Consider the following 21,586-nt stretch of genomic DNA (forward strand, 5'->3'; position numbering starts at 1 on the left):
TCTAAAGCCACTCGCGGCATCCAGCCATCCACCAACGTGTTTGCCCAGCTTTTCTGCCACACACTCACTACTTACACATCTCTGCGCCCCAATGCATTCCCTAACCAAGTAGTGCATCCAACTAAATTGCTCCCAGCAATCTTTGCCTTGGGATTTTCAGAGGACTGGATGGGATCACTCAGGATGACTGGAAAAGCTTCCTGTGCAGCACTGCCAGAGTCCTCATGTGCCTACCTGCTTCAAGAACTGAAGGTACACACATTCCTCTTTCTCAAAACATCTAGTAGTTTTGCAGCATAACAGGTGAAGATTATTTAGCTTATCATACCCCCAAATGATTTCAGATGATATGGGATGAAGTTGGGCAGGAAGAAAATGAAAGAGAGAGAATACTTCAAGAGCTGGAGCAGGAATGCCAGGAAGTTTATAGAAGAAAAGTAAATAGTGCAAATATGTCCCGGATTCAACTGCATCAAGCATTGGCTGAATCTGAGGCAGAATTTACAAACCTACTTCTTTCTCTTGGAGAAAGATCATTCCCAGGCCGAGTATCATTCTCATCTTAAAGATCATATTGTATAATTAAATTAAGGAGGAAAACAGAAAGAAGCTGACCTGAAATTTCCTTATGCAGCCTGAGAAAATGGCGGGTACTCTAAAGGAGCAGCTGAATTCCATCACACCAGCCCTGCAGGAAATGCAGATGAGAAAAGAAGCCAGACTGAAGCAGTTCATAGAGGTTCAAACTGAGATACAAAGAATTGCCTCTGAAATAGCAGGACGCCCTGAGGATGAAGCCATCACAGTGAATCAAGAAGATCTGTCACTAAAGAAACTTGAGGAGCACCAAAATGAGCTGCAAAGGCTTAAAAGGGAAAAGGTACCAAAAACACAGAAAATATCTGCTAGAGTTAAGTACATAACAATGCTGGACTCATTATCTGATTTATCTATCAAATGTTATTTATTCCAGAGTGATCGCCTGTGCAAAGTTGAAGAGTACAAAGTTCTCATTCACAACTACACAAAGATTATGGGGATGGATCCCTCAAAAATCCTCTCTAATGTTCACACAAGCTTGTTAGATGGAGCAAATGAGCAACAAACAAAAAACATCAGCGATGACATTCTTAACAAGCTCAACACCATGGTCCAGCAGCTTAAAGAAGAGAAGAATCAGAGAATGGAAAAGGTGATTTCTTATCCTTTGAAATACTTTATAATAGTATATACATCAGAATTTCAAGGTTACAACTAATATGATTAACAGCACTAGGAAAGTGATAGCAAGAGGTGCAAAACAATATTACCAAAAGTCCAAAACACCTCAAAAAGTTGTAGGTAGACTTTGAACTTTCTATCATAACAATAACATTACTCTAGATGGAGCAAGTAGGATTTCCCTTGTCATGAAGCAGAACAATGTAGACAGTTCTAAACAGGTAAATGTATAGTTTCAGTCTTCTGCACTTTATCTTTTCACAAAGCTGAATACATAATCAGCAATATTCATACTGTATCTAAGATGCTTCGTGCAAGTGCTATTTCCATAAGCTATGCAAACAGTATACACAAGAACATAGGATGAAGGATTGCAGGAAGATAAAAATGTTTCCACGCATATTCATTACTGCTAAGTACTAATGCATGCATTACCTTGCAGCTCCATAGCCTTGGGAAAGCATTGACAAAATTATGGAGTATTCTGGATACTACCATGGAGGAGCGCAGGCCATATGGTGAAATAAAGATATATGCAATGACTTCAGGAAGCAGTATGCTAGGTCCTGGAAGCCTCACACTTGAGACAATTCAGCAGGTAAACAAACCATATGAAATACTGAAGAATGTACTGTCTGAAGCTCATATAGGTGTTTAATTCCACTATTGCATAAAATAGATCGAATCTGAAGTTCAGCGACTAGATCATCTAAAGGCAAGCAAAATGAAAGAGCTATTCATGATAAAGCAAACTGAGGTAAAGGAAATTTGCAAGAAATCGCACATGGATATGCCTTACCAGACAGAGATGCACAAAATAATGGATGTGATAATGTCAGGTGTGTGATGCCAATTTGATTTCATTACTCTATTAATTACAAAATTGGACTTTACAACATTGACTAATAACAGCACTTGGAAAAATATGAATAGGAGATGTGGACCATGATGACCTAGTGAAGACAATGGATGAATACATCTCCAAAGTAAAAGAGGAGGCCACGAGTCGTAAAGAAATAATGGACAAGGTTGAAAAATGGATGGCTTCATGTGATGAAGAGCGATGGCTAGAAGAATACAGCAGGGTGCCGTACTTGCCTACTGACCATACCAAAATTCCCAGACTGATCCAGTTGAACTAACTACAGTGTTCTATGCAGGATGAGCGAAGGTATTCAATAAGCAGAGGAGCCCATAAGCATTTGAAGCGTGCAGAACGTGCTAGAATTATCGTTAATAAAATCCCAGGTAAGTATAAAGCTACCTAATAAAGTCAAAAGTTAGAGCATATACGATATATTAACTAGAAAAATACAGGTCTGGTAGAACTCTTAATGGCAAAGACAGAGATTTGGGAACAAGAGAGGAAAAAGGTCTTCTACTATGACGAGGTGTGAACTTATGACTTGAAACATAATTGCTAAACATGAAATCTTCCATAAAACATTTTGAATTTAGAAGTTATAATGCAGCCCTAGTATGAAGTCTTTCATAAAATGTTTCAGTTTTACGAGTTTCATATGCCACCATGCAGTTGGCCTTAACCAATCTAAATGGCCAAAATTACCTTTTTACTGGGTAAAAGCAATGCTTTTATTGGCACCGGCTTGTAAGTAACAGCATTGTTTCCTTAAAAAGGAAACCTTCCTGAGAGTGGAAAGTAACAAACAAATGATACAGTTTACAGATAAGGTAAATATTTGATAATATCAAACTGTCAACCATGCACAAACATATTGAATCACTACAATGTCTAGTTTGGTAGAACAGCCATTGTGCAAACTTTGCATGGTAGTATATTTTTTTTTCTAAAGCTTTCATTAAAGAGGTACGGAATCAATTCTTAGCATATATATAATGCATGACAGCAAAAAACAATGTCTAACTAAAACTTCACTCCCGAAAAGCAAAATACTTCTGGCAAATCACAATAGTAAAAGTGAAGCCAAAATACTTTCGCAGAATGGGAAAATGCAGTACCAGACATATTTGAGGACTGTAAGGAGCGTAGATTATGCATAGTGCATACGAGCAAAGGGCCCTAACCTTGTCAAAGACAAACAAGCAAAGGCCTATACGGCATGCCTCTAGAAAGCTGCATATGGAGAGAGAAACAATGATAATATGCAGTTTACTGGAAAAGAAGAGATATAATCCTTAATATTTAATTCCAGAAAGAACAAAAACCAAACATACAATGATTTTCTGCATCGGGAAATATGATTGTCCGAACAATAACATGGATAAGATGGATGAGAAGATATCATTACCTACAGCATATCAGAACCTTCTTTAATACTCCTAGAGTACATATACTTACATGAGCCAATTATACTCTATCACCTCAAGTATACTCTAATTTATGTGGTATATAAGAAGCAAGAGCACATGCTCCTAGGAATAACAATACCAATTTCCACAGAAAATCAATCAATATCAGTGCATTGCACATACGTGGTGTTCTAAAAAAATAGTATGGACAATAAAATAATTATGACCCTGAACTTTTATGCCCAATGACAAAAAAGGCGTTGCCTTTCCAAGACCTACACAATATGCATTATTTTATAATATTGTATTCAAAGCATTCAGTGTATTGTGTAGCTTATAGACTTATAGTATACTTGCTTATAATATTCTGATAAGAACGCGAGCATATTAACTGTGAATTAACTTGTTATGGATTTTGGTGTTGATACAGTTTACTTTGTCAACAAAATAACCTTTTTTGAACAGCTACCTGCAACATATTTAAAATAACCACACAAGTTGAGCTAGATTTAAATGTCAACTGTTTGTTTCAAATGATAGAAATCGCTTAATTTCTTGAACACGACTTTTTAACATTAACTTTTGCAGCTTCCCCTATTGGCCATGCTGAAAGACTACATGCTAACACTGAAAGAAAAGGAAGAAGAAAAATACAGGCAATGGGTGAGTAACTATTACTCGATTGGTGATACAGAAAATTATCGGTCAGATTGATGTTCAAGTCATCAAAATTCTCTTTACAGAAGAATAAAAAGGTACAGACTCAACTTGCAAGGAGGCATGAGAATTCATTTATATCAAGACCCAACACAAGCTGCAGTCGTCCATCAAGCAGAGGCTTCAATACCAGCCCTGGCTCTAGTTCTATTTGGAGCAGCAGACTTTCCACCATGGCTAAACAACCTACTACTGCAGATAACTCAGCTGAAAAGGATGTGTATATAAGAAAAGTTAGGAACAGAAGTATGCACCGTGCACTCGGAAATAACAGAAGCATCTCAATCTCTTACGAAGATAAACACCAAACCTCTCTGCAATCAAACTAGGTGTTTCACCTATTTGATTTTCTTTCAGTTAGTATTTGGTCATTTAGATGTCTACAGTAAGTTATGTCTGATATGTGAAGATCACACTGTTTGAAGCTAAAAGGATGAATAGCAGTAGATAATGTGTGCATCAATACCCTAACTGTGTAATTATTGCCTTTTCATCCATAATCTTTACTCTTTTAGCTATTTTTTTACTGGTTCCCTTATCTGCTTTTGCACCAGCTGATTGCAAGTTCATCACACCAGAAAGCACAATAAATTACTTACATTGTGTTCTACAAATTCTGGCAGCACATTAATCATTTCCTGGGAGAGGATATGTGAGACGCCAATTAAGCTGTGCACGCCCACTTTTATTATGATATAACACCTGAAAAAAACCAATAACATAAAAACTGGAGCATCAAAAAGAAAAAAAACCAGGTGAACAATCACACTTTATCAGAACCTGTTATGGGTTAGGGTTCATAGGAGGTAAACACCGCCGGGAGGGTAGCCGGGCGGCGGCACCGACTGCTAGGGATGAGGGGGGACTTAGGTTGGGGAAGACTAACTCTGATTCATTGCTTGATTAGAATGACAATACAATCCCATCCTTATATAGATGGTGAGACTTAATCCCTAAGTAACTAAATTGATCTAATCTAACTTTATTTCTTAATCCTATCCTATCACCTAACCGACTGCTACAGTACCATGTGTACTGTTCACACGTGTATTGTTGGGCCCATGGGCCTCGATCCCTCGGCCCCTACCTATGACAGAACCAACAAACATTTGATGTGATTTACCTTAAGGGATACACTGAAACTCAAAAGCATATTAAAGCCAACATTATCTCAGTTGATGAAAATTGAAATAAGTTATGATTTGTAAATCTTGAGTTTGACTTATGCCAATCCTCAGTAAACCATATAAAGAAAATTTTGGTGTTGTATTTTCCATATCTTATAATGTTTCATGGCCCCGAGCTACAAAGAAATGATATTCACACATATCCATGCAACACAGAGCATCATAACAAACTAACTAAAGGGGGCAGTAAGCAACTCACGACTTTTTGATCACTTCCACCCGTGGAAATGTATTCGTCATTAGGAGCAACAGCAACCTGAAATTCGTACAATGACAAAATTAAAGTATCAGCAAGAGTAAGCTAAAGGACGGCCCAGAAGAATATTAGAAAGCTTACCGCATTAGCACATCGATTATGTGTGAGGATATGTCTGACACAAGGTTGACCTAGAGTAACATCCCACATTCCAACACTGCAGGGGGAGTAGTTGAACACTTCTGTTAAGTATAATAAAAAAAATATACAAAGACATGATCGCAAGTCATATCATCATTGCATCGTTTACTCACCTGCCATCACCACTTACAGTAACAAGTACAGGTTCTTTATGCAACCAATGGATCGCATTTACCCCCTGATCACCCACATCAACATGCCTGCAACAGAGAAGATAATTCTTTTCCCAAAATTCCATAAAGAATTCAACAAAATAGACAATAAAAAAAATCAAACTACTAATTCTCCAAATAAATATTTGGATCCCAGCAAAGATCATAACCATAAACATTGTTTTAAACAACAAATAATCATTAGATGCAACAATTTAACACTTAATTCAATGATTACCCGGGCAGTTGACTTGTATATTCTGCAGTAGGCATCTGCTTGCCATGGCTCAGGCAATGCAAAGGCCGGAAAAAACGCATGTCTTTACTTCGTGAAACATCCTTGCTTTGGCTTAATGGAACTAGTCTTGTATCCCAAACCAGTGTGTTGTTTGATGTGCTAGAAGCGGAAAAATAGGTACCACAGTTGCTAAATGAAACAGATGTGACCTAAAAGCAGAACATTTACTGTCAGTTCTCAGGGAAGAAATATGCCAGTAAATTTAAAATGTTGAATACTAAAAGACACACTTTCAGGAATGAGCCGATGATAGGTGCAGATGATCCACGAGGAACAGCACAATAATTACTAAGTTGCAGGTGATCATGTAACAGCACCCACGAAATACAACTTATGTGTAAATGTAGCAAATTCATGGGATGTGTGAAATAATCTACGTACCAAACAGGAAAAAATTCAATCCTTAAGAGTTGTGGCCTGTGCTGGTCAAGTGATTGGAATTTCACAAAACACAACTGAAGTTGCAAACATTTTCTTTCACTACATTGAATGGGGATTACAAAGAGAATGAAGCATAAACGTTACAGGGATAGATGAGTACTCAAATAGGTCATCACAAAATTATTCAAGTCGCTCAGCAATCAATCAATTGTATGCTACAGGCAAGATTAGCTTTAGTCAAAGTGCAAACGACAAATATTATATTCACCCATAAAGCAAAGCAAATATTCAAGAGAAATTACTCAAAATAGAGAACAACCCACTAATATGTCTGGCTACTCGCAGAAAGCAGTAAAAAGGCTACCTCACAACCAGATCCCACTGACAAATGATTAATTGCAGAACAAGCACGGACGTCAAATAGACCAATAGTACCATCACCAGAACCTGCAAATTGGAGTAAAGAATACATATAATAGTCTATACTAGGACAGCATAGATGTATACTGAATGGAACAGAAAAGAAAAAAAAAATAACCTGTGATAATGGTGTTGCCAGAAGGATTGGTTTTAAGGGAAGTGATATACTGCACATGCGATGAGTTAATGCTCTGTTCAGCCGTAAAACATTCAGCAAAAATAAAACAAAAATAAAAGCAATACATACAGAATCACTCGCGGAGAAAGATAGGTAAGATTCTGGAGACTCGATATCCCACAATTGTACCACAGCTGAGCCTCCATATTCACAATCACTTCCACATGCCAGAAGATTTTCACTGCAGAACTCCATTGTATCAATTGAAGGATAGACCATATCCTGGGACCTACATCAACACAGAAGTCAAAAGGCTTGACAGATACACCAAGATGAATTAAAAATCTGCAGGCTTAACCATAAAAAATTTAGCAGTAGTTAAAAAATAAATAGGTCGTAAAGCTAACCAAGAAATTTCCTCTGCCCAAGGCTACCTTGTAGAGAATAGGTTGATAATGGGCATAGTAGTAAATATTTCCAAATCCTTCTTTAGCTACAACTTGTGTTACCACTTAAACAACAAGTGATCATAGATTGGATAAATATGTTCTAGTATGAATGTATGATGGGTTCCATTTTGTGTGTCAACTGTATGTCGAGAAGGGTAGTACAAAATACATTGTACTACGTAAGCACAAGAGAGGCATTCTACCTAGTTATGTAGTCAACGAGCCAAAATAAGATGAATTACAAAAAAGACAAAAACAAAAAAAAAAACGGCTTAGTAGCAACAAAGCTCTGTGTTAGTTGTACATTAGTGTCCTCACTAAACCCTATAGACAAAACTGCCAAGAAATAGTTTCCAAGCACATGTGAGAAGTTGATAAACAGCTCATTTCTTACATAGCTACATTAAGATGGATCTCAAAATAACATACAACTAGTTTAAATACTTATGTGTATATTAGCGTATAGAGTGCAAATCTTTTAAACTGCATGGATATTAGAAAGACATAATGCCGGGAAAGGGCGTAGACCAGGAAAAGAACATACACAAAAAGTCAGATAAATGATGGAATAAGAAATGCTCCAGTTTACCTCAAGTTTGAATTTAGATCAGAAGCAAGCTCTCCTCTCAAAGCATTCCATAGTAGAAGCTTACCGTCGCCTTTTGCTCCACTAGTGACAACAAGACCTATGGACATGCAATGCGTTAGAGAATTAATATTATCAAAACTGAAATAAAATAGATATGATGTATAGAGAATTTGACAGAGCAGAACAAGGTTTGAATAGAGCAAATCAGCAGAGTTCCACACAGTAACAGATATGAAGCAAAAGAGCTAAAAATACTCAGGGCACCAATAGAATATTTTTACCCCAGTGCTCATTCATTTCATTTATCATAGATATTCTGAAACACAGAAAACAATAGTACAAGTAGAGATGGGCATAGAAACCAAGGACCGAAGACCAGACCCGAAAAGACCAAAATCTCGGTCATTGGTCACCAGTTCGAGAGCAGGATGTGAAAGACTGAAGAACTTTTGGTGAACTCAGTCATCTTGTCATACTGCCCGAAGTAATCAGACTGACCAAAGGACCAAAAAAGCCCAACTCCCAAGGCTCGTGATTCCCCTCTCACTAGCGTCCGGTGTCCACCATCTCCTTTTCTTAAGTAAGTGGACCCATCCACAATGAGAGCCCCACACCCCCACCACAAGAGTGGAGAAAACGTCAATTCCTATTCCCCGAACTCATCACCATCTTCATGCGACTGTGCACGGTCGCCATAAGGACTTGGGAGTCAGGATTGCCATCGAGGGTTGTGGTCTTCTGTCGCCGGCAGGCCTGCCACATGCGGTACACAGAGGCAGTGGTTACATCAGCAACATACGTCTCCACCACCTGACACCACACTTAGCTTCAACAGTCACCTGGTGCAGGACCTCATCCTGCCCCTGTAGAGATTGTCCAGCTCCAGCTCCACATCAGGGACAAGGTCCCCACTGACTTGTGCATCTGGTTTTTTTCTAATTTGTTCGATGAGTGAGTCAATTTTTCATTTGATTTGTCTGCTTTTCTGATTTTACTGCTCTCTGCTCTTCTTTATGCTAATTTTGGGTGTTTATTTGCAAAGACCGAACTTCTTGGAGACTGAAATAACCAGACCGAGAAATATTGCTCGGTTTGAATGTTCATCCCCAAGTATGAGGGTATGCAGAAAATACAATACTATATACAGGCATCGGAAAGATACCAATTACCAAAACAGTGAGTGTCAAATCAAGCTAAGTAACACACTGTTAACTGTAATGTACGGATATAGAATGGCTTGGCCTATATGACCCATTATGTCAAGGTTTTGCCTCCTTCCCACATTATCAAATCAATCACTTAAAAAGTTCACATCTCAAAGCTACAATCAGACTGAAAGTACAAAAGGACATACAGAAACAGAACAGATGTAGGAATCTACTATGGATACAGTAAAGTAAGGTTGACAAAAGAGTTAGCTTACAGGATTGCCATTTATTAACAGCCATAGCATTAATTTTTTGAGTATGTCCCACTGAATTGTGATCATCACCACCTAAGGTATAGAGGCAAGATCCAGTAATGCAATCCCATACCTATGATCCATTCATGAGAAAAACATTTAACAACATGCTTTTCTAATTATTTCAGCAAAAGTTAGGACCGAAGGAAGAAAAGAAAAGTCCATTACCTTTAATAGATTAGAACCACAAGATACTATGCTTGCTCCTTTGACCGCAAATGCAGTAGCTTGGATCTGAGTAAAAAATAAAATAATCAGCATATGAAAAGTAACGAATAAAAACCTACAAGGATTTTTAAAAACTAGCAAACCTATATGAAGTTTTTCCATCCCAAATAGGATACCATATATAGTTTTTAAGCAAAAATGCAAAAGGAGGAAAGGTGTTTATGGATTTAGTATCCCAGAAAATATTTAGCAAATATACAAATTACTCTGCCAGCGTACCTTGGTATTGTGACCTCTAAGTTGAGTAGCTCTTCCAGAAAGAAGATTGAAAAGCAATAATTCATTTGGTGCCTGAATTAATGAAATAGCATTATGATTTATAAATATGTCATTCCAATAATTATGGAGACACTGTGACAATGTCCCAAAGGTACCCATCAAAATATGCAGAAAGAGGCCTCCTATCCGGGCTTCTGCTCTCTGCTTGAAAATATTGATTACATAATGCACAAAGAATAAGAAACACTACCAACCTCATTAGAGCAAGAGACAAGTTGTGGCAACCCTTCTGGATGAAACTTTACATCAAGAACTTTGCGTACACCTTGCTGAGCCATTACAATAGAAGACAAGTATAGAACAGAAACGAATAAGTAGGTAGGATTAAAAAAGTCAAATATCACAATCAAGCACAGTTAGAACATTTAGTTTTTTTTTCAAAGAGATGTGTGCTTTCTGCTTTGGTATCAAACGAAAATGCATATACAGAGCCAACAAAAATATGCTAGGCTTGCTGCATACAACTTCGGCATGGCCTCAATAGGCAAAATGTAGAGCAGATATTAAACATTTGGGGGGAAAAAATCATTTCTGGAAGCATCCAGATTAAACCCTCCAAAATAATTTTCTTCACCCATGCATCTTCTTATATAAAACTTTAGCACTATCAATATTCTCAACATCATCATATGTATACAACTCCAGCGAAATGATGTCAATATAGCAACCTGTCAAAGTTGTCGAACTATGTAGATGTAGATAGTGTGTGTTTTCACCTTTTCTGATGGAAACATATTAGTCAAAAAATAGAAAATAGTGTGTTAAATTAAAACTTAAAGCATAATGCAGAATGCAATATACCTATTTGTACACCAGAAGAATAAATGAAATTGCAGAGACAAAAGAGGACCACAGCAAGCTGCAGCTGACAACTCTTTGAACTTCATAGCGTGCTGCATACAAAGTAATGTGAGATGCATACCCTGTCATAAGGTTGAGCAGAAGGAGCGCTTGACGTATAAGCACATGAAGTCGGACACCAAGATAGGTAACTTTGTTTTACGAGATGTACGGCAGGCCCTTCAAAGTGGACCGCGGGAGAATTCCATCCTAATGAAAAAACAATCAAGAGAAATCAATTGTGATATTAAAAATAAGGAAACTACAGGTACAGATTAAAAGTAACAGAGAACTTCTGAGTGCTGAATAATAATATTATTTAGAGAACAGACAGCGCATACCATCAAGAAAAGGGATCCATCTCTCACAGTTCCTTCCAGCATGCCCTCCATTTGAACAAGTTTGAGACCAGTTGGCCCCAGCTTCACGCCCTTCTAGACATAGCAGTATGTTTTTCTTAATGGATCTTTGTGGAAACGATGGATTAACATGTCCCTTCCAAATATCATAACCTCTTGCACCATCACTGTGTGAACTAGAATTTGGCTCATGCTGTAAAGTTCCTGTCACCACATGTTTCAGTAAATGAGTCAATACATATTTTGTAGCTCAACAACATACAGGGTTTCAATAAAATTTACGTAGTCGTGGACAGTGGCAGAGCTTAGTTAGCTTGAGTTAAAACTAGCTTTCAACTCCTCCTAAGAACTAGATTTTCTTTGGAGGGTTGGCTAGTGTGTGCAGGTTCAATGTCTTCCAAGGTTGTTTATCTTTCCTTCTTTTACCATGGATCCACTATGTATCTCTTTTTCTTTTATTTTTACCAGGCTCTAATAGACATCTCTTCTTCCTCTTATGATGACTCCAATATGTGATTCCACGCTGTTTTTAATAAAAATAGCTCTCTTGAATATTATTTCTTCACTTCAATATATTATCTCTAGTATTTAAAACGTACTTTTAAATCTTCCATTTAGTAATAAACATTTGTGTTATGATTTGATTAAATTTTATTTTTAGAAACTTTATTATATATTTCCTACATTTTTATATGATGTTGGTTAGTTCAAATTCAGTCATAAAAGTTGGATGGAGTATCTATCCTTAAAAAAATATGCATCCGCTATTTTATAATATTAAGCAAGAAAAACAGTAATTTTATGCTCTCTAACACAAATCTTAATTATCTATTGTTACGGTTCATCTCTATAGTTGGCCCCTTTATTTTTTATCAATCTCCGCACTGGCCATGGATGAACATGTTAAAAAATAATGGCAACACACTAAAATTTCTAAGTGCAGCCCAGTCTACTAGTAGGACTTATAATAGCATAGTCACAAATTAACAAATCAAGCTTTTACAGAAAATATGTTTATGGACCAATAGGCCATAGTACTTCCCAGCTTGTATCAAATAGAACAGCAGATGATTAATCTTTCCACTAAGTAAAAGGACAAACCTGTTGTAGCTTCACTATAACACCAAGCAGGTGTAACAATGATAGGGTTCCTTTTTCTCTTCTGGCCAAATTCATTGTCTGCCGCTCCTTGGGCTCCTTGGTTTAGCTGTTCATTAACATAAAGCTTCGTCACCTCTTTAGGGGTTGATGCGCTTGCAGTAGCAGCCCCTTCTTGCATACTTAAGTTAGTCTCTGGCTTCTGAAAACCCACAAATGACGAGTTTGTATCTTTAATAGCAACAGTACGGCGATGCTTTAACAACACGCTGGTCAACTGATTCTGCAAATCTGTCAAACTGAAACAAGACTACTAATATTTTAGTGCAGGCAGTAAAAAAAACAAACAGAGGTATATCCAAGGGTTAGCTAAGCTAGGAATGACGAACAGTTCATATTTAAGGAAAGCTTCCTTCTTTTTGGATAATGACATCTTCTTGTCCCTTATAGGAGCATCGACGCCCACAAATCTGCTTGCACTAACACCTGGAAAACAAACAGGATGCTGTATTGTTAAGAAGACCATAAGAAATCATCACTTGAAGAAAAGATGCAAAGTCATTGAAAGGATAACCTGTCACTGGAGGTAGAGATTTCCTTACAGTCACTGTACTTTCTTGTGGGGTCACTGGGGAAGCACTCAGCGGGACCGTGGCTCTAGCCGCAGAAAGTTGTAGACTCTGTTGCCCAAATACAAATAATGTAAAGCTAGCATCTTAAAGAGAAAAGGCAAAAGAAAGATGCCAAATCAAGATGATGTAAGAGTAGGGACCGGACAATATAATTGTTTGCAAGGAGCCAAGGGTAGCAAGATATATTCAAAAGAGACACTCGTGAAAATACAGATGACAGCAATACAGTGTGCATGAGACTATACAATAAACCGATGTCTATTGCTGCATTAGATGCAGTTACTTCAAATCATTCCTTGAAAAGCAGCCTGCCTGAGCCCAAAAACTAAGTGCTTCGTTGGAGGAGGCTGGATTCTTTGGTGTGAGTGTATGACAGATAAATGCTCCGCGAGAGTGACATAACACCACCTCAATACAACATATCTTTTTATATTAAAAATAAAATATAGATATCTGGTACAATAGGTATAAAATACCTCTAAAAGAAACCCAGCATCTACCTGTAATTCCCATCGAGCGACCAGTCTGTCACCACCCTCTCACAATGAGATTGCCAAGGACACAAAGTACTGCAGGTCTCTTAATGTTATGGGCTTATGGTTTGTACATTTGTCCTATGCTCTATGGAACATTGGAACAGTTTTTCCTACTTACAGACTAATGTTTAATCCTATGTGTGTTGTATCGACTGGACTTAACTCTATCCATTATTATCAACTACATCCCTTTTAAAAAAATATTTAAACACATCTGAACTGCCACATTGTTGTTATTATACATATGCACCATATTACATATGGGTGTACCCTTCTTTTCCACTGCTGCGATAAGCTAATAATAACAAAATCAGAGACAACATGACAAAAAGAAGAATACCCCGGTGCTAAGTATGGATGCAATATTCAGCAATGAGGCAAAAAAGCTAGAAATATTCTATTTCTTTTATACAAAGTAACTTGGTATAAGGAGCAGGTAAAAGCAGATGTCAGAAATCTCTAAAATAATAAATTGATATTGATAATAGGCCTTCAAGAAAACTGAGAAATATTTTATCTTTTGCTTAGCAACCCCTTTAGGTAACAAAACGAAAATATAACAGATTTTGCAATACCCAGTCAAAGTAGATCAGAAAATTATGTACCTTTGGTATCTTGCCCCTCTTCTTCAGCAGCTTCAGGTGCATCCTCTGGGTGTAGTGTATCAAATGATATTTTGAGTGCTTCTCAACCAACCTGTCCATTATCTGTGGGTTTGATGTAAGCCACTCCGATATCTCCTTTGATGTAACTAGTGACTCTATTTCAAGAGATTCCAACCACTTGTACACAGGCTTCCAAAGATCAGTCCGCTGGAACCTATATGGGAATGCACTTTGGTCTGCATCTAAAATCTTCGGAAAGGAGAAACAAAAGGTCAGTCTGAGTCAGTTATCAACTGAAAGATTCTGCCAAACAGCTAGATCTAACAGGTCTGGTGAATAGCAGTTCTAGATAGCAGAAACCCTAGGAAGCTCACAAGAACGTTAACCGGAGAGTTCAAATGTTTTAATAAGCTCTGGCAGTTCCAAATCAAGTAACATCTGTCCTAGTTCATGTAATTGTTGAAACTGTTCTCTGCGACTCGGAAAAGCATATCAACACTGAACAGATCCATTTCAAAGAGTTGAAGCCCACCAGCCTTTCTAGCATTTTATTGACAGACCCACTGTTCCATGAGTACTGGCAATCAAGCAACTGAGATGCACAAACAGTTTCTGCTTGATCGATATAAAATTGATCAACGTATTCACTGCCAGAATCCCCGTTATGGTTAAGCAGCCAAGTAAATCAATCCAATTGACTTAATATCGATGGAAACACTTGATAATTCCTAAGCAACGTGCGAATCTCCCATAGGGTGACACGAGAAGAAGGGGGCAGAAGGTTTACCTGGTCGCCGCGGAGGGCGAGGAGACGCTGGTGAAGCTGGGAGCGGGGGAGGGAAGGGAGCTCGGGGCGGTGGGCGTCGATGTAGGCGTCGACCTCGGGCTCGGTGGGCGCGCGGCCGTCGGGGAACGACTCGAGCCAGGCGCGCGCGGCGATCTCCCATGGGTGCGGAGGCCGCGAGGAGGAGAAGGTGGGCGGCGGCACCGCGGGGGGAGGAGGCGGGTTGGGGGGCGTGGTCGTCGGGGCTGTGGCGGTGGGCGCGGCAGTGGGGGTGGCCGGGCTGTGGAACGGCGCCGGGAGGGGGAGCGGCGCGTCCGGCGGGAGCGCACGGAGCGGGAGGATCGCCTGCGGCTCCGGCATTTGCGGCCGGCGGCGGGCGGTGGCCGGAGAGTCGGACGACGGAGGTGTGGACGTGTGGTTTTGTGAGGGTTTGTTTGTGTTTTTTCTTTTTTTTTTCCCCACCTAGCCGCGGCTCGAAAGGTGCATATCACAAGTTCCCAACAGTTTTGTTCGAAATTTGTCAAATTTCATTTTGATAGTTTATTATATCGAATGTGAAACGTGCGTCTTGACAGTTTTGTTTGAATTTGCTGAATTTTGTTTAAAAATTTGTTAGAACATATTTATATTAACTAAACATCGACATATAAACAGGGCTCGGAATTTAGAGGCTCTGCGACGAGTTAAGAGCGTAAATCATGTGACAATCGAAACAATCAGTTAACCTCTTGAAAAGACATACGATCAATATATTGTTATTGTAACATAGAGATTAAAGTATTGTATTTTAAGGATTATGGTAAGCACGAAAAGAATGATATAATAAATTCCTAAATGTTATTTGAAACAAACACACATAAATTATGTAACATATCTTATTGGAGTGTTAATTTGATAAGATGCACCAAAAGTCTCACATAATTTTTATAAACATTAGACCTCGTGCTACCATTACTCTAAAAGAATGTTTTTTCTATATGAAATTTATTTCAACCGATTTACGTAATGTAGTTTTCTTACGTTAAACCTATCTACCTAGATTCAAATTCTTTTTTTTGCACATATTTATGATTAATTATTTTTCAATTAGGTGGTATACAACGAGACATATGTAGCGACTTCACCGAGTGCTCATATGAGTGCACGCATGTGTATAAGTGCATGTGCTTGTCCTATGTTTAAAAAAAATGGTTTCGACTACAATTTTTTATTTTGTGAACTCTGATTTTTTTAATTCTTTCAATCCATTCCTCGAAGGGAAAAAATCCACATTATGCCACTTAACGACAAATCAAGTTCCCCTCGCATCCCTCTGCCACAAAATCAGTAATAAGACATCTTTCATTTATCAAAACTAGTGAAAATCGAGCCCTTCAACCGTTTAGAGGACAAATTTGGTTGACATGACGCATATGCGTCATCCTTGACTTGATCTCCATCTCATGTGATGATTAGATGGTACCAAAGGCAAAGTTAAAATTTCGATAAGGCCCACATGTCAGTCAAACAAAAATAATAAAAAAGATGGGTCCACATGACAGGCAAACAAAAACAATAAAACACTAGGCCCACATGTTAGTTGATCCTTTCCCCTTTACACGTTCGTCGGCCCAATCCAACCCGGACTCTCTCTTCTCTGTTTTTGGTGTTGTGGGACGTGAGGGTGCCTGGGAACGGAGAGGTAAGGGAGTCAATGTGCTTAAGCTCAAACTTAGTAACTCGTTTGGAGAATGTAGTGATGGGCATCAGTGACGGGTGCCTAGTGGGCAAAGGGTTTCGGAGAAGAAGACGAGGGAGAGCTCGCCACCGTCTATGTTTCTCACACACCTTATCTGATGCCTACATCGCCGTCAAGATTCACATGAGAAACCCCATAGTCAAGATAGGGAGGCATGCGATAATGGAAGGTGTTAGGATAATAGAACCCAAATAATGCTGCAAACAACAATTGTTGCGTCACCACCGACACCCGGTGTTTTCTCGCACCAAAACTCTCACCTCCACCTCCTCCTCCACACCATACTCTTAAAACTACTCAACTTTCTCCTCTTCACTACCGATGCCATATCAGCACACGCCCATTCATCACCATCACAAACTCACTACTATAGTATCTCTATTTAGATCAATCCATAAGCACCAGTGAACCCCAAAGGTCGTGTCAGTCGATCGTCATTGTATATGCTCCTCCTCTATCCATCACCCAGTCCAAATCTGGTGGTGCAGTCATGATAATGAAGGCAAGGTTAGGAGTAGAAGCATCGATGAGATTGACAAGGCATCAACGACGATGACTATTGCTCGAGTTCCCTAACTAATCGCGCATCCTATGGGAAAGGTGAGAGAGGGGAAGAGAGATAAAGGAGAGAGAGGGCGTAGAGATGGTCTCCATGTAACAGACACGTAGGTCTCCACTAGTTCCTTTGGTTGTGTAATATGTTTCGCTAACAAGTTGGACCTTTTTTTTTTGCGCTACATCAAGCAAAGATTAGATCAACGTGTCACGTAAATAACATGTAGGATGAAATCACCATCCAAAACGATGAGAGAATTGATTTTCACTAGTACGGATATTTGAGGGATGCTATATAATATAAGGTGCAAATCAAATTGGACCCATACTTGAGGACGTAGAATGGACTTTTGCCTTCCTGAAAAACGCGCCGCCGTAGAGCCCACGACAAAAAAAGAAAACGTGGGCCGGCAAAGCACTTTGCGGCCTAAGGCCCAAAGATCCCGCGCCGCCGCGGATTCGTTCACGAGAACGGCATAAACCGCAGCGGATTCCCCCACTCGGCGACAACCCAACCCAACCCAACCCCCACCCCGCGGCGCGATCCTCTCTCTCCTCTCCGATGGCCACCGCCACCGCCGCCTCCTCCTCGCGCCTCTCGCTCCGCCGCGCCGTTTCCTCCTCCTCCTCCTCCCAGCTCCGCCTCCCCGTGCGGCCGCCGTCGCCTCCTCGCCGCCTCTCCTCGTCCTCCTCCTCCTCACCCGCCGTCATCGTCGCCCTCCACAAGCGCAACCCCAAGCGGCTCAAGTACGCCTCCCAGCGCCAGTTCACGGTACGCAGTACGCTCTCTCTCTCTCTCTCTCTTCCTCGCGACGCGACTTCCTCCAGGCTTGCTGACCATCCTTCGTGGTGGCGATTGGGTCGGCTGGCGCGCGTGGCTTAGAGAGGGGACGCCGGGATGCTGCGGGTGCAGGTGGAGCCCTCCGGCGAGGACCTGTGGAAGCTGGACCCCGTCATCGACCTCATCAACCGCGGCGCCGTCGGCATCATCCCTACCGACACCGTGTACGCCTCTCTCTCGTGTGTGTTTTTGTTCGCCTGGTTGTTTGCTAGGAGTGTGCCACTGGCATGGCATAGGGAGGTGGCGCCAAGCACGCTGCATTTGTGACTTTGCGGTTGATACATGATACCCATGGCAGTATGGCACACCTGTTTCAGTACACGCGTGACAAACAATGGGCAGGGGACCAATTTATTCGTATCTGAATCATTTCTCTGCAAACTTTGTGATTTAAGTCTTGATTGCAAATCAAAATCAGCTTATAGAAGAAGACTGATAGTAGTAGCTTGCATTGGTCCCATTTCGTTGTATGTTTTGTTTGACCAAACTCGGATATGTAAATGTTTGTTAAATTCTCTTATCTCTTAATATTTTGCACAATGCATTGGAAAGTAAATAATACCGAGTATCATTTTTGCCAGCTATGCCATCGTCTGTGATCTGAGTAACAATGACTCTGTTGAGCGCCTTCGCAGGTACAGCTATTCCTCTTGATCTGTTAGTATGTTGAATATTGGAAGCATGCATTTCAGCTCTAATGGGGATTCATCTATTTTGTTTAGGATCAAAGGCATTGGAGATTCAAAGGCAAGATATGCGAAGACATAAAAATGTTTTTTTATGAGTATGATGATTATTCTCAAGCAAAACACAACTTTGGAGCAGTTCCTTCTACTTGTAGATGCTGTCATTTATACCAGTTCTGAATTGTGCAGCCTCTCAGCATTTTGTGCCGCTCACTGCGAGACATTGATACCTACACAACAGGATTTCCTCGAGGCACAAACCAAGGGCAAGCTAACATATTCCGTGCTGTCAAGCGTGTAATACCTGGGCCTGTAAGTATATCTTCTTATCACCCTGGGCCACAGTCTTGTACAGTTTTACTTCACGAATGACCTCTTTACTTAATCCTGTGCAGTACACCTTTATTTTACCTGCAACCAAGGAGTTGCCCAAACAATGCATAAGGCATGGATCGTCTACTAGGTATGCGAAAAGGAGGCAGGTTGGTGTCCGACTTCCAGATGACACCATATGTGAAGCAATATTGCAAAATCTTGATGAGCCTTTGATCTGCACAAGGTTGGTCTAGTCTTGTAACTGCCATTTTTATTTACTTTATTTATTTCCTGTTCTATGCATTGACCTGCTGTGTTATATTGCTGAATTATAATAACATCAAATAGTCTGGATGGAGTAGTTTATTTTTCCACCGTCATGTTTGAGCATTCACAATACTATGCCGTGCATATGGTGTACCTTTCTGTTTCAATCTTTCCAGTTAAAAACGAATGGAGTTTTCTTGTGCTCATTTTTTCAGTATTTTGTGGAGCTTTTGTTTCCTTAGCATTTGAAAGGAATCGATTATGATTAAGAGATTCCATGTTTTCAACTTGTCATCCTCAGCACTCCCCTTTTCCTGTATTTGCAGTGTCAAATCTCTGTCAGAGGATGAATGGATACTCGATCCGGTTATCATTGCTGATATCTATGAGCAACAGGTATCTATCATCACTCCCATCACTGCTCTTGAAACTATACAAATTACGGTCTTATTAAAAGAGCTTTTGTGTATCAATGTCATTACACTTTCCACTGCATTATTAATTCTTTTAAAGAGTGTCAATTGCTGGTATTACTACATTCTGACTTGGTGTTTTAGATTTCATAGTTATCATATAGACTTTTTTTATGACTTATCTCTATGATCTGCTCTGGATTTTAGGATAGTAAATTGAAGCAAAAAGTCCTGACTTACAAAACAACTATGTACGGTGAAAGCACGACTCTGTTGGTTGTGGTTGCTGGCAATTTTCACTGTTGACTTTTTTACTTCCTATGACTGATGTAAATGTTTATATAAAGGTAAAATTTGTAATGAACTGCTTCAAATGACTACTTAAACCATAATGGAACAACGGAACATGACTACATCGCGGTTGTGTACCAATTCCTGGATCATGCTGAAACACAAGTTGGCGTAATATGCTTTATTGACCGGTGTTTCCATTTTCAGGGCCTTGATTTCATTGTTGATGGAGGTACTAGAATCGCTGATCCATCTACTGTGGTTGATATGACGGGAAGTTATCCTACCGTTATTCGTCAGGGAAAGGTATGCATTTTAAATTAATGGACTAAAGTTATCCTACCGTATCAGGCAAATAGATTTTCTCATCCTATCCCCCTGAACATTCATCAAACGATAGGTACCGAAAAGCTAGTCAAGGTAGTTCTCTATTTTTCTATGGCATTTTAACACCCCATTATGTATAAGTTGATAATGCTTATTTCATATGTGTGACCTATATTATTGACTTATGATTGGCATAATTAGCTATAGGATGCTGCAACTTCATTCTATGCAATTTGTATAAATGCACAGATAACCTTAAGCCTCCATTTTTCCATCTTTAGGGCCCAAGGCTAGATTGGATGGTAGCACAAGACGAGGAACAAGAGTCGCCACCAACATTTGCTTTTAAAACAGCTTAAGTTACTTTTCAGTTGTCCTATCATAGGAGGTTGTAATTACTTCACCGAAGCCGGGTGTTTGATTACGGAATTCTGCTATATATACTCAGCTAGACCAGCATACTACATAGTGTAAATATGCCAGGGGATGTAACCAGGAATCAATACAGTTCACCAGGTTATTTTCAGTTCACCGAGTATCATTTTCCGTTTGTCACGTTGGCACATCTGGTAGAAAGATGGGCCACTAGCCCATGAATCGTAGCGGTGGGGAGGCCCGCAAAGTAATTAGGGCCCAGCAGTAGTAGTGTTCTGCACTTCTGTTTCTGGGAAGTGGGTCCGAGGAAGCAACGGTATTGTACGAGGGAAGCTGGGCCTGCCAAAGTAGTGTAAAGTCTACTTTATTATGTTCTTTCTATTTAGTTGTTATCCATTCACTATAAATACAGATATAATATATCATCACTCACTAGTATCTATTATATTTAAAGCTCATACCAGCATGCTACGTAACCTAAAATTGCTTATATTTTATAACGAATGAGGGGGTGTTTAGATGGTGAAAAGAAAACTTTTGGATGTCACGTTAAACGTTTGACCGGATGTCGGAAGATGTTTTCGGACATAAATAAAAAACGAATTTCACGGCTAGCCTGTAAATCGCGAGATGAATCTTTTGAGCCTAATTAATCTATCATTAGCACATGTATGTTATTTATCACTTATGACTAATCATAGACTAATTAGGCTCAACAGATTCATTTCACGATTTTTTTTCATAACTGTGCAATT

The 21,586-nt window shown here is 39.5% G+C and overlaps 3 protein-coding genes across 3 annotated transcripts; 2 read left to right on the forward strand and 1 right to left on the reverse strand.

The window, feature by feature from the left end:
- The first annotated feature begins 79 nt into the window (after positions 1 to 79).
- Positions 80 to 4,742, forward strand: LOC102700171 (65-kDa microtubule-associated protein 8). The gene is made up of 11 exons (XM_006659556.3): positions 80 to 252; positions 345 to 548; positions 635 to 880; positions 974 to 1,192; positions 1,664 to 1,819; positions 1,901 to 2,060; positions 2,155 to 2,306; positions 2,382 to 2,469; positions 2,539 to 2,612; positions 4,081 to 4,155; positions 4,236 to 4,742. Exons 1-11 carry the CDS (start codon positions 169 to 171, stop codon positions 4,536 to 4,538), a joined length of 1,761 nt encoding a protein of 586 aa, XP_006659619.1. The 5' UTR covers positions 80 to 168; the 3' UTR covers positions 4,539 to 4,742.
- On the reverse strand, positions 4,191 to 15,477 carry LOC102699889. The gene is made up of 21 exons (XM_006659555.2): positions 15,027 to 15,477; positions 14,240 to 14,488; positions 13,041 to 13,146; positions 12,856 to 12,952; positions 12,470 to 12,765; positions 11,351 to 11,572; positions 11,092 to 11,219; positions 10,364 to 10,438; positions 10,110 to 10,181; positions 9,831 to 9,896; positions 9,624 to 9,735; positions 8,201 to 8,297; positions 7,292 to 7,451; positions 7,163 to 7,211; positions 6,989 to 7,071; positions 6,184 to 6,392; positions 5,907 to 5,993; positions 5,734 to 5,809; positions 5,596 to 5,652; positions 4,809 to 4,911; positions 4,191 to 4,416 (listed from the first exon to the last, which is right to left on the reverse strand). Exons 1-20 carry the CDS (start codon positions 15,381 to 15,383, stop codon positions 4,837 to 4,839), a joined length of 2,673 nt encoding a protein of 890 aa, XP_006659618.2. The 5' UTR covers positions 15,384 to 15,477; the 3' UTR covers positions 4,191 to 4,416; positions 4,809 to 4,836.
- A 2,422-nt stretch (positions 15,478 to 17,899) lies between these two features.
- Positions 17,900 to 21,254, forward strand: LOC102700641 (uncharacterized protein YciO; the record flags this gene model as incomplete). The annotated part of the gene is made up of 9 exons (XM_006659558.2): positions 17,900 to 18,088; positions 18,200 to 18,321; positions 18,739 to 18,792; positions 18,880 to 18,904; positions 19,033 to 19,155; positions 19,239 to 19,402; positions 19,752 to 19,821; positions 20,337 to 20,435; positions 20,738 to 21,254. Coding segments are annotated over 9 exons (924 nt in total), but the record flags the coding sequence as incomplete, so codon positions are not given.
- Positions 21,255 to 21,586: the final 332 nt, after the last annotated feature.

This window comes from Oryza brachyantha, chromosome 8, assembly GCF_000231095.2.
Source record: "Oryza brachyantha chromosome 8, ObraRS2, whole genome shotgun sequence".
Lineage (NCBI taxonomy): Eukaryota > Viridiplantae > Streptophyta > Magnoliopsida > Poales > Poaceae > Oryza > Oryza brachyantha.